Source organism: Amblyomma mixtum, chromosome 3 (assembly GCF_055824585.1).
Source record: "Amblyomma mixtum isolate Tamu chromosome 3, ASM5582458v1, whole genome shotgun sequence".
Lineage (NCBI taxonomy): Eukaryota > Metazoa > Arthropoda > Arachnida > Ixodida > Ixodidae > Amblyomma > Amblyomma mixtum.
The window spans coordinates 147,941,890-147,955,363 of NC_143014.1; the positions used below are offsets into that span (position 1 = coordinate 147,941,890).

A 13,474-nucleotide genomic window follows, 5' to 3' on the forward strand; every position below is an offset into this window, starting at 1 on the left:
CTAATGACAGAAAAAACAGACAACAACATATCGTTGTTCTGTGCAATAAATCGAAAAAAAAACGAAAGCTAATTCCACTGTTTGACACAAGACGATAACATAGAGCACGATCTATGCATTTAATCAACATGCGCGCACACGCACACCCGCATACGCGCACACACAAGCAAATACGCACGCACTCGTGCATATGTATTATATGTTAGAGCGCGCTCGCTTTGTACATCCGTCAGCGGACCGATAGTATCTCCTCAAGCATGTATAGCATTAGAATTATTAATGTGCGTCACACATACACATGCCACATGTGCTCCACACTCATGCTGATCAGCATGCAACCACTATGGAAGCTCGTTAACTGCCTTAACTACCCCAAGCTACAGAGACACGCGGTGCAGTTTTGCTTAGAAATTTGTCTCAAGCTGCCTTCTATTTGCTGTACTGAGTTTTTTACCGGTAGGTGAGTTCTGGCGGCGGAATTCCGCAGAGGAGGAGGATGCACAAATCCCAAGGTAAGGCCGACGCGATGCCAAATCCACGGATGCGTATGTGTGGAGAGGAGCCAGCTTCCATGCTGCTGGCGCACGCAATTTGTACAGCTTATGAGCGGGTTCGCGAGTGGCTTGTTACAACGACCACTTCCGTGCCCCGCAGTATTGGTAACGGCTTAAAGTTGTAGACCATGCAGCCAAAGCTTGGCTCGCGCCTCGACAATGACTTCACCCGCCAAGAAGCGTTGAACCCGGGCGTAGAGGGCGCGTGAAAAGAAGGAAGCAGACAGAAAGCAAGGGTGACAAACGGGCCTGAGACTCCCAGCAGCCACCAAGGTGCACACACACACACACATAAGCAAGGGCTCACGCGCGGAGGCAATTAAAAGAGGCAGGCGCGAGGAGCGGCAGCAGAGCAAATCCTCGGCGCGCCACAAGGGGTGTAAAGAACATTCCCGGCCTGACACTTTTGCGCGCGTTTTAATGCGCAGTCTGCGGAAACTTTCTTCTAGCTAGGAGCCGCTGGCGGCTGGGCTCTTGCGGCCACCAACCTCATTTGAGCCGAAATGGGGTGCGGCCGGACGAGAGAAGCGTTAGTTTCGTCTTTCTCGTTGGGCGAAAGTTTCAGCTCCTCGGCTTATTCGCTAGTCCCCTCGAGTTGCCACCGTCGTATAATTAGCGCCTGCCCTGGTAGTACGCAGAAACTACTTCCAAGTACACATCCGTAAAGGGCTGCAGCCATTAGGAGCAGCGCTCTGTGGTGTGAGCAAAGTAGACTTATAGAATATGGTGCAAGATATGAACGCAAGAAGGCGCAAGAATAGGATTGTTAGGCCTGGGTGGCAGAGCCCTTGGCAGCGCAAGGGTCAATGACTTTGGCTGTTGCGCCCATCGACTCACGCTGGCGCGCTACGTTCGATACCGGCCCTAATGATCGGCATGAGTAAACAACGCTAACGACGGCCCCAAAGGAGCCACAAGGGAAAACGCACCGCTTATTGGGGTAGCGAATGAAAGTTCCGCCAAACAGGAGTAACGAAGTTACACAGTGAGCGGTAAGAAGGCAGCCGACATGCGTACGTTTTATGGCGGACTCCGCCCAAGCAGTGCCGGCATGCTAACCACGGTTTTACGTTACGAAGGACAGTAAGCTGCTTAGAGGCGGTCCACCAAGTATGAATGGATTATTTTGTATGGCGCTGTGGCGCGGATTTTGTAGATCGTGCGGCCTTATTATTGCCCCGGCATGGTGCAGGCTGGGCTATAATACGCGCGCGAGCAAGATTTCGCGCCCTATATGTGCTCGTTATTCTTCAGCGGGACGCTTCTCACCTGTGAGAGATATCGACTCTGCGTTTCCAAAGGGCTACTTCGGCTAGCTGATTCGGTTGGATAATACAGTAGCACGAGAACAAGAAGGCAAAGTTCCTTCCCTTGCGGCGTCACTATTTCGTTCCGAAAGAATTAAAGAACTAAACATACAGGGGTTGTTTGGTTCGTTTTGGACGCTTTGCCATACCTCATAGCACTGTGCGATTAATCTATGTGATGCTGTGATGCTAAAGGAGAGGGAGCTGCTTATGGCGTCAGCGCAGTCGAGGGAAAATGAGAAACCTTTAAGCAAGCGCGCAGTTTTGCATGGACCACACAAAACTTAGGTCCCTACAGTGCTGTGACGCATGGCTGCTGCTTATGATTAAGGCAAACGAGAGAGAGAAAAAACAAACAAACAAATTGTTTATCTTTTATTAACTACGAACAGTAGCCATGCGTCACAGTGAGCGTGTGGATGTCGCTCTTCACCTGACAGCCACTTCGCACCATGGCGATGAATGCAGCTTTCGGAGGAACTAACAGAAAGCGAGAATTCAAAAGCGCTCTGAGCATCCTGTATAACCTGCAGAGTGCGATAAGTTAATGGACACGCAAACGTTTATTATATTTGCGGGTGTGGCAACCAGACTCTTTGACAATGGGTTCAATCAGGTGCACAGCGCCAAGCGTAGGAGTTAATATTGCGCAATAGTTTAATTAGCTCCTTTTTTTATTTGCCCAACGCGCGATCGTCTTCGCCGTCATTTGGCATCCCACTGCGGTCTAACGTAAGGTTGCCCATCATTCATGTGTTGCCCCCTTCTGCACGGTGAGTTGGGCACAGAGGAAGACGGAAAACCAGACTGGGAAATTTACAGTCATTCCTCACTCTGCACTCTGCACTCGGCAAGAAAGAAAAACAGAAGAAAGGAAGAAGACAAGAAAGACAAAGTAAGAAAAGACGACTCGAAAAGAAGAAAGGAGCAAAGAGAAAGAGCAAAATGTAATGGAGAGGGAAATGAAGAATGAGTAAAGAAAGAAAATGGTTAAACAAAAACGGCCCTCTTGCTGGGGAGTTAAAAAAACAGAGACATGCAAAAAAAAAAATCAGGTATTGCTGTCTCACCGAGAGGCAAAATTATTGGGCTTATATTATAAATGAACGGAGAACGTTCCATATACCGGTTGTCTTCCTCACTGTAGGTATATGCTTTGTTAACACCAGCACTCTCTTTTTTTTTGTCCCATTAATACGTCCCCAGAGATTTCGCGCTATGGAAACGTAGCCAGAACATCCAGCGTTTTCTCATCTCCGGAATATTCGTCCGTTCTCGAACTCCGCAAGCCTTCTCATGCGACAGAGAGGTATTTAGAGCAGAGGTAAACTAGAGAACAAAAAGGAAGAATTACCAAGCGAATTACAGGCGAATTACCAAGCGAATTAATTACCCGATGACCGGGTATGGGGGAGGCGTAGGTTAGCACCAAAAAGGAACTATTTGAGGTCTAAACTGCGCACATGAAACAGAAATTAGAAACAGCAAATTAGTGCTAGGATTGGAGAACAAACATTGAAATTTATTAATGAACAAAGAATTGAACTCAGTAAGCAAAATCTGATAAGTTAATATCACCTAAGCATGCTGATCAAGCTGTGCAGTTGTTTTCTACTAGTGCATAAATAATATCCGTAATTCCAGTGGGAGGGGGGGGGGGGGCAACCGGCCCCCCTTTCTCCCCCTTCCGGACGCCCATGTGTTTGCTGTGGTCTCAGCTTGTCCGCTGGGCATGCAGTGGTGACCAGTGATAAGTGAACGCGCCAAAAGTGGCTGTACCGAAAGTGTTCTGTAATATGGTACTGCGCTCTGTGTTGAAGTTTTTGAAACGCAGAAGCTGTTTGTATACGGCCATGCTAAAGCGGCTGTGACCACGGACAAAGCACGAGGCACGTCTGAAAGTTAAAAAATTAAGCGACCATGAAACCCACGTTTCCTGCTCAGCCGACGCGGACTAAGATAAAAGATACCCGCACCGGTGGCTAACGACGCCGTTTGGCTACATAGGGCGAGGTTAAACAGCCGATCCTAGATGCTGCGGCGGCCCATCTATGTGGAGACGGCAATTGACCTTGGAGACGGGATGGAAAACGCCCGTCTACTGAGAGTTAATAGACACCTTTAGCATACCGTGTACCGTGTTACCGTGACCGTTATCGGAGTACTGTGAGCCCGCCCACCACCGGTGAGCACGTTCTGATTGGTCCAGATGCTACAGGCGTGCGAGCAGCTGCCTAGGGTGCCTCGAAAGCGGCGCTGGGCATCGAGGCACCCTACAGCTGCCGGATAGCTGGTGCCATCTGGCGCCGTCAAGGCGATTTGCGCATGCGCACTGACTGCGCGCAGGCTGCTGGTACTGCGGTGCCGGTAACGGTAACACGTGCGGTACACGGTATGTTAAAGGTGCCTAATAGATACTAGACCCTTTAGCATACTGTGTACCGTGTTACCGGTACCGGAGCACCGGGAGCCCGCTTGCAGCAGTGCGCATGCGCAAATCTCTGACGGCGTCAGATGGCGCCAGGTACCTGGCAGTTGTGCGCGTGCCTGCAGCATCGGGACCAATCAGTGCGTGCTCACTGGCGGTGGGAGGGCTACCGGCACTCCGGTAACGATAACGCGGTGCACGGTATGCTAAAGGTGTCCACTTTTGTAATGGTGATTCAATAACACAAACATACACAGACCAAGAAAGAAGACACACACACCCTGTTGAACCACCATTACGAATCTACACCAACTAGCCATATCTGCAGTTCTTCTACAGTCCACTTTTATCATAGCGCGTACCAGTACCGCCATTGCTTACCGCTCACCGTGTCCCGCCACTGCGCACGTCCCGACACGACAGGCGGGGCGCGCTGTTGACGGGAACGTGGCGCCACCTGCCGCCCTCAGCGCAATCTGCGCATGCGCATTGGAATGGCGCGGTACGCGGTCGTGGAACGGGCTATGCTAAAGGTATCTATTAATGCATAACTAATAATCTAACAAGCAGCGCAATGTAGTGGGCACGTGCCGTGATGAAAACCTTTTCTCCAAATGAAGAAAAACATTTTCGGTGCATATTAAATGAAGAACTTGGCCGCAGCGGTGGAAAGTGCGGTAGTGTGCATGGTACTATACTATGCAATCTGACAAATATGCCTTTGTACTTTTGCTAAGCTCATGCTTAAGTACGGAAGGATACAAGTGATGCTGACGCCTGATGACGTCACCACCACAATCCATGGAAAGGAGGCGCGCGTATTTATGGGACGCCTGCGTTGATAATGACATGCGAATTTGGCCTAAAGTACTCGTCCGATGCTACGGAACTCGGTAATCGGCGTAAAAAAATGAAAGAGGAGCTGTCAAGCAGCTACCGGTCATCTTACGGTGCGCACATTTTGCTTCGTAGAGAATGCCGTTCATAGGGCTCAGAAGGACTTCTTTTTTAGTCTGCTTTGTGTCAATAACTTTTCTTAGGCGTCAGCACACGTCAGTTGGCATACAGAAAAGGCCAACAGCGAGGGGCTTCCTCTGAAGCGCGGGCTGTTGGACAGTTATTAAACGCGTGAAATCCTGACAAGCAAAATCAGCTTATCTGCCTTTGGATTTGCTGTCGTCTCCATGAGCTAATCGTATTTGGTAGGCGCTCACTTTCTTTAGCCTTTAAAAATTGAGTGCCGAATTAAGTTCTTTCAAATCGGCACTACGATTTCGGCGTTTCTAATGTGACTCACTAAGGAAGCCGCTAGGAATCCCCGATTTCTTACTTTTCGTTCTGCTACGTCCAGGACCGGTTACGGCTAGTGCAGTAAGTGAGACCTCTAGCGCACCTCTATGGAGGGGCCATCGTCGAAGCAGAAGAACTGGCGACGCTTTACGGGATGAGTATGATCTGCAGGCGTCAGAAGTCCTTTGAAAACCCGCTCTTCGCAAACGGTTCGTCGCACATTAGACGCTGAAAGCCGCGCTCTTACAAATCCTTACCAAGTTTTGAGGGCGCGCTATCCCACTTCTCTTCAGCCCCAGAGACGGATTCGGCACCCGGATTTGAGCTGACGAGCTCTACTCTGCTCCAAAATCTAACCCGCGTTTCATTCAAGATTTTGAAGACGCTCGCTGGCTCTCGAATCGCCCACCCGCTTCAACAAATTTCGGCACCACTGCCGACGAACGAATCGCAGTTCACGAAGGTATACAAACACTGGTTAGACGCACCTTTCGCAGCCACGCGGCAGTGGCGGTTTTCGTATGCAACACTGCCGAACCTTCACCTTGCGTTCACTATACCCCGCCCACAACCGGGGTGGCTTGTGGCTACCCTCGGCACAACTGGATAATCAACTAGACCTGGCCGAACTGGCAACCGATTTTCTCTGGTCATAGTCTGACTCCAAACTAAAGTTATTCTGAACGATTGACCGAAGGCGCCAACGCACAGACCGCTTCCTCTGGTATACAGAAGCACGCCGCCTGCTTTCACGTTTTTCGAAGGCACGTGGCCGCACTGCAACAGCGTTGCCGGCTGCTGCATATTCTACGCTCTTCTTCCTCCACGTTATCGTTTTCTTTCGCGCCGCAACCGGCGATACGTTTCAGTTTTGCGTTCAGACGGACGACACGCACACCCATGAGTGGAGGCCGCACAGCTATCGCTCTGAAGAAAATACCAGACCCGGGAAGATGCGCTCACCGCTTCGCGACGCAAATGAACTGGCGGAATCTGTTACATGTAACCTCTGCGTCTACGTGGAGAGCTATGGAATTAGTTCCTGTCGCTTGAGCGTCTGCAAAACGCAGTGATATGCAACAAAAAGCAGGCATTTAGTGCGAAAGCGCTATTCCGATGGGCAAACACTGACCAAGATCTTGCGATGTTTGCAATGTTTGTGGGTTTGTGCCATCACTGCTGGCAGTGCCGCCATCCCACAACATCGTTCACACTCCTAGCGTCCTCGCTTGGCCAATACTCCTGCTCACACCGCGTCGCCGGAGCACTCCGCCATCCCCACTCCCGACGCTCGAGAGCCATCGGCGTCGCATCGGAATCACGCAAGCAACCGCGCGCTGCTCGTACCGTGCCTTTTCAGGCGGTCGCCTTTGAGGCGGTGTTCATGCAATTCTGCTTTCGCACGTTTATAGAATTTAGACAAAAATTATATAACTTTTTCCATTTCGATGCCGAGGGCAGGATCGATCCCGCGATCTGGCGCTCAGCAGCCGAAGGCCACAACCACTGAGCCACCACGGCGCAGGAGCAGAGCGTGACGATGGATTTATTTACAAGTGGGTTACAAGTTTAGATGCGAACGCACAGCTACACACCCTCAGCGCTTGAGAGGATTGCGCACCACGTAGAAGCTCTGCCACTCGGAGGGCCGAGGCGTGGCGCATCCTCGCAGGGCGTAGAAATCGCCGTCGCCGCCACCGTCGACGAGCGTCAGGCAGCGTTCGGGGGAGAAGAAGCTCGCGATGGCGAACAGCGGCTCGCCATATTCGGTGGTCCAGTTGGCAGCGAACTTGAGCCGCCATTGCTGGTCGAGCCGACCGGTGCACCGTGACACCATGGCTACGCATCCCGGCTCGGCGTTATCACACTGCAGGCAGCCTCTCAACAGCGGCCGCTGGCTCATGATCAGTGGCCCGTCGGAGCACCATTTTAGCCAGCCCCATGTGGGACAGTTGGCGTTCAGTTGCAGCCGCTGCGTCCTGCAGAATTCATCATTATGCAATCCCCGATTAGAGCCTACCGAGGCGTTTCGTGCGTGAAATTGATGACTGCGAATCCTGACACCCGCTAATATAAAGTTTGTGTGAAAATAATTCGAACCTTAGCTTTCCCCGTCTCGTGTAGGCAATGCAGCATCCGCTGTACAGGTGCCCCGAAAGTAATACGGAGCACGCGAGCGGTGGCCGAAATGGAAAAAACTGCATGCCAGCGCGCTCTATCAGCAGATGCGCGGCAAAGAGCGAAGGGGCGTCGGCACATCCGGCTGGCCCACCTCGATAACTTGATGCTCGCGTTATCGCCTCAACGAGCGAAGCTGCGCTGCTACCATCCCTGCCCGCCAGGGGCGCTTTCAATACCTCATGGTTTGTTGTTCGTCCGGGCCGTGCAGAAATGTTTGCCATCGGCACCGTGCGCTTTATGCTTCGTCAGGATCTGCATTATCTTTGTCTGTGGAGCAGCCGAAGTTTGTGCTACACATGGCTGCGAGTTTGTGCGCTCACGAGTATAAGCACTCGAGCAACGTTTTGGAAAATGCGGTGACAACTTTGCTTCGCTCTAGGGAACGCATGACGAACAAAAAAAAATACAATAGCATGCATGTGCTGTCTGATAAATTCAAGACCATTTTCTTCCACACTAATTCACTTTCTTACACTGGACAACCTTCGAGAGCAACCCGGATACGTCGACTCAATATTCGAGTCTCTTCCTCGACGCATGGTCGATGTCATTAATGTGAGCGGGAGCTTCGCCCGTCATTAAACTTTGAGTTTGCATGAAAAGTGCCTTTGGATGTAGTTTTTTTAATCGCTTCCACCCTGATGCCGTTTTCTCCTTTGCATGTCTGCAAAATATAGCCGATAGGGGACGACTAAAGCAGAGACAAGCTCGCTTTTTGTTTGTCTTGTTTTCCTCCATTCTAAGAAAGCAAATTTGTGCCAAGGGAAGTGATCCTTAATTAGTTCAGTTGCTATACTGTTGAGCCCCTATCTTTATAATGAAAACAACGAAGGCAACACATGAATGTTATTATTTCTTTCATGCGCTTCCTTGAACCAAGAAAAAGTTGATCACACTTGCCAAACCGACGGCCGAAGTATTCTATAGCTCGCGCACAAACTCGACGAACACATGATGAGCTTGTTCATCACTATAAAAGCAGCGCGAACTTCATGACGAACACAGAAAGGGAAGACGATCAGGGTAAGACGTTCCATAGTTATATCAGCGTATGTGTCTCGTCTTCCCTTTTTGTGTCCTTCGTGAAGTTTGCTCAGTTTTAACTGTCACAAACTCGCCGCGAAGCGAAGAGCGGACCACGGCGGTCTCGCAGGCTGAAAATGGTGGCATTCCTGAAAAAGCAAAAAGTTCAACCTGTCGAACGCCACTTTCTACACGGCGCGGAAAAACAACAAACGCTTGCATGATGTATTGAAAGCGCCCCTGGCGGGCAGGGATGGTAGCAGCGCAACTTCGCTCGTTGAGGCGATAACGCGAGCATCAAGTTATCGAGGTGGGCCAGCCGGATGTGCCGACGCCCCTTCGCTCTTTGCCGCGCATCTGCTGATAGAGCGCGCTGGCATGCAGTTTTTTCCATTTCGGCCACCGCTCGCGTGCTCCGTATTACTTTTGGGGCACCTGTACTTTTTACCTTAGATATTATCAACGAAACATTAACGTCTTGCTCCCAGCATGGCACAAACAACAGCTAAACCTTTGTCTTAATGCCAATGTGTCCTGCTGCAATGGCTTTGTGGTTAAGGCACTCGACAGCTGAGCCCGAGGACGCGGGTTTGACCCCGTGCGCGGCGGCCGCGTTTCGAGGGAGGCGAAACGCAAGGCATCAGTGCACTGCGCCGTGTCATGAGGCGTTAAAGATCCCCAAATGTTCGAAACTATTCGGTAGCCCTCGACTACGGCGTCCCTCAGAGCGCTTTGGGACGTTAAACCCCATATACCATACGATTGATGCCAGAGTGGAATTGATCACGGGTAAAATGCTGCATCCATAAAAACACTCGTCAAGCCCGTAAAATGTATACCTCTGAGTCCGCACTTAATTCGTGTTAACGAGTGCTATGGAAGGTGCGAATGTAACATGCTTTCTCCAGAGGAATGGGTTGTCTACCCGAGGTTTCCTGCCTTCCGCGCGCGCATCAACACTCACCAGTCGATTGTGCAGCAGCCAGAATCGAGACACCCACGTCCGTGCAGGGACTTAATGAAAACACCCTGTCCATCTACTCCGCCGAGGGTGTCGGACGCCGACTTGATGGCGCTCGCGATGGAAGCCGCGTATTCCACCTGTTGCATGCCCATGAAGGTCGCAGACGCCCGAGTCCCGAGATGACACGCAAGCACAAGAGCCAAGAACAGGGAAGGCCAGAGCACTGGCCTCGGCACGCGATACGAAGCCGGAACGCCGTTACGCGACTCTGCAGGAATACCAGCCATGCCTCAGAAGAATTCGTTGCGCCGAGCCTGCGTGGAAAACGCGAAGAGCATGTAGTTTTGACAAAACCTTGACATGTAACATAAGCATGCTGCACACACAGCCGGCTTAATATACAATGGAAACCAACACCTTTCGGCCAAAATAGGATCTGAACCTGTAGGCAAAAGTGAAGCTGTTATCGTGGAACACACCGAGCAGCTGAAATACAGGCACCGTACGAGAGGGTGCAGACAAGTAAATGATTTGGTTTTATGGGGTTTAACGTACCAAAGCGACTCAGGCTATGAGAGACGCTGTAGTGAAGGGCTCCGGAAATTTCGAGCACCTGGGGTTCTTTAACGTGCGCTAACATCGCACATTACACGGGCCTCTAGAATTTCGCCACCATCGAAATTCAACCGCCGCGGCCGGGATCGAACCCGCGTCTTTCGGGTCAGTAGCCGAGCACCATAACTGAACCACCGCAGCGGCTTATGCACACATGTAAAGCTCGTCCAGGGTAACCCACATAGCCGAATTCGCTGCCCAAATGCAGACCACGGTGGCCATTTTCCCGTTAGGTACACTGTTAATTCTAGACCATGCAGTTTAAAGAGTTGCACTAAAGAAGTACTTGCTCTACTCCGCGTTTCTGGCAGTTGCACACGCAGGGAAAAATAAATGTTACCATGACAAATAAGCACGACAGCTGCTTACCGGGAGCGAAGCACACAGAGGGGGACTCGGGTCCTTGGGCCGGTTACAATAAGGCGGAATAAATTGTCCTGCTAAGGTAACTGCGTCGGTCTTATCGCCCGTCAGCCGTTAGAAACGGCACCGCTGTGAGTTAATCGCTCAAACGAGTCATGTTTGATGGCAGACAGCAGAAAATAGGATTCTTTCGGTCGATAAGGCGGAGGAAGTAACAAAAGAGCGATTATATTCAGGGAACACAAGTCGCTTCTTAGGCTAAAGCCGATATCTTTCGCCGACCTCCTAGAACAAGCTCTGACATAAGCTTCAGATCCGGTAAAGAACTGCGAAACCAGTTTTATCGACGGCGTTATCTCCGACCGCGTTCAGTGTCGGCCGTTACTCTCGCAGGCACAGAGACAGCTTGGTCGTGTGTGTACGCGTTAACCACTCAAAAAATCAGGCGTTCCGCTGGCTTCGCGCTTAAGGCCGCGTTTTTATCACATGAATTTTGGAACTAGCAACAGCCAGCGGTTTTATATCCTCTCACGCATTCTTCAGGACCCTGCAACAAGAAAGAATAAAAGAGAAAGAGAGAATAGCAAAGTAGCAGCTAGCTTCAGCTTTTTTACTCTGCCCTGCAATCACTGCGCTGTCGTTGCATGTTGTCCTTAGTTGTTCTTCCAAGCCATTCTTTACCCCACACAAGGCTCATGCCGTACGCTCCGCCGGAAGTAACGCCGCCAACACCACTTGCCGTCGAGTCGGCGCGCTGCTTTCTCTCGCCCTCCAGCAGCCATACTGCTTCTAGGCTATTTCGAGGCGAATCTTGCAGTCCTTACAGCCGGCTATATACACCGGCAGCAGCTAATCTCGAGATTGCTGTTAAATGAAGGACGTCGCACATTTTTCGCTGCCATTAGCCAAATTGAAGAGGAAGCCGCAGTGTTGTTGCGAAAAAATGAGATGTGATCATGAAGCACCAGTTAGCTAGACGCTGCTACCCGAAGCAAAACTCGCCAGGAAAAATTCCACGCATGACCAGGCTCCCCAGCCGCGAAAAAAGAAAAAGTGCAAAACAAAGGAAATATGACAAAGGGGGCGAGGCGAGCACCGTCTACTTTGATTGCCTGAAGTGCACTTCTAGCGTTGAGCCGCACAAGCCGAGAAAGAGAGAGGGCTAGAGAGAAGGGAGTATAGATCCTGTAAAAATCTTTCTGGCGTGAGGTCCCTTTCTTCTCGGGTTTCCTCATTAGTCAACGAGATCACAGGACATGTTCACTAAGTATTTTAAGAGAATATATCTCACCATCTGTATTCTAAATCACGCCTGAATGCGGTCCTACAGCCGAGAACCTTTCGGCGAAATTCTCCGCACGTTCACCATATATCCACTCGGAAATTAAAATATTGATTTTCGAAATGAAGTGGATATGAACGCCCGCTTCCGTCCGGACTGTACGTGATTAGAGAAGAACAGATACCCACTGCAGGCCTCGACGATTTGTGCGCACATAGCGCGGGCCCCTGTTTCCGAACTACTGAGTAGCTTGCAATTATTCCTCTGCGCCGGCAGTGTCTTTTACGAACAGACAGTGGACAAAAGACGAGCATGGATGTTCCGTTAAAGAAGAAAACGGGAATGAAAATAGAAGAGCGGAGCTTGCAGGTTCGCGTCTGGACACGGAGCATGTTTCGTAATGGTTTGCTCCGCGGTGATGCTGTCCCCTAATTGAATGGAATCTCTCCGCTTGCATTAATTATAACGACGGTGTCGTTTAGTGTATTGAGAGAAAGGTCAATAATGTTCGATAGCGGCGCCCGCATTGGTTCTAGACGGACTGATAAAATATGCGGTTGCCACGCGCAAAGCACGCCCTCTTTGACTGGCCGCAGTTTACTTCGTTCAATCGATGAGGTGCCTGTGATAAACAGGAGGCGCATTAGTGCGTTCAGCGTGTCCACAGCGCGCTGCGGGACGGGGCGGGTATGGCCTTAGTGGGAACTGCGCATTCTTATACTAAGCTCTTAGTCTCTCGGCTTTTAGAACGGGTGAGGGATGTATGCGGGAAATGCTGAAACCAGTTCTCGTTGAAAGCTTCTTCAAGGTGCTTTAATGCGTGACCACTCGCGGAAGCAACATGCTCGAAGCTTGAAGAGGGTGTAAAAGGGTCGCGTCTTGCATTGTTTATCCGGTCCGCCGAGCTATCGGGTAAAGGGAGCGCTCCGACGGAGGGGCATACGCTACAACTACTCTTCGCAGCGCCGTTCTGAAACGAAGAATTCAGTGCCGATGCGCACCGGCTTCAGGGGCGTGTACCTGTTAATAAAGAAACCGCCTGGTAGGAAATCGTACCCGAAATGCATAACTGTATCGCAGAGCATAGCAAGTGAACTCATATTCATGCTGGAGGGCCGCCGGAACTGGCCGATCTTGCAAGTCTTCGCAGCAAGGAGTGTCAGTAATGAAACTATGACAAATATATGCCGTATAACGGCACGTGTTAACTAGGGCGCACTGCAAAAATGCTCGCTTTTCTTGGATCCCTCTTAGATATCTCAGAGATCTATCCTTTAGATCTATATCGCTTTTCTTAGATATCTTAAGGTTCTGGAGTTTGGTCACAGCGATGTTCTCTTCTTTTCTCCTCGAAACCGAGAAGAATGTTTTGTTGCTTCGCTTGTACTCCTTACACCAGAAAGACTTGTGCCCCTTCCGGTCTTACCCCTCCTGTCCCAGCTGCCCTGACCTTGCGCAATGTCTATG

General features: G+C 50.6%; 1 protein-coding gene across 1 annotated transcript; it reads right to left on the bottom strand.

Moving 5' to 3' along the window:
* Positions 1-7,150: 7,150 nt before the first annotated feature.
* On the bottom strand, positions 7,151-10,836 carry LOC149352341 (uncharacterized). The gene is made up of 3 exons (XM_089577143.1): positions 10,732-10,836; positions 9,748-10,061; positions 7,151-7,558 (listed from the first exon to the last, which is right to left on the bottom strand). The coding sequence occupies exons 2-3, from the start codon at positions 10,032-10,034 to the stop codon at positions 7,177-7,179; spliced, it is 669 nt and encodes a 222-aa protein (XP_089433269.1). The 5' UTR covers positions 10,035-10,061; positions 10,732-10,836; the 3' UTR covers positions 7,151-7,176.
* Between the last annotated feature and the right edge of the window lie 2,638 nt (positions 10,837-13,474).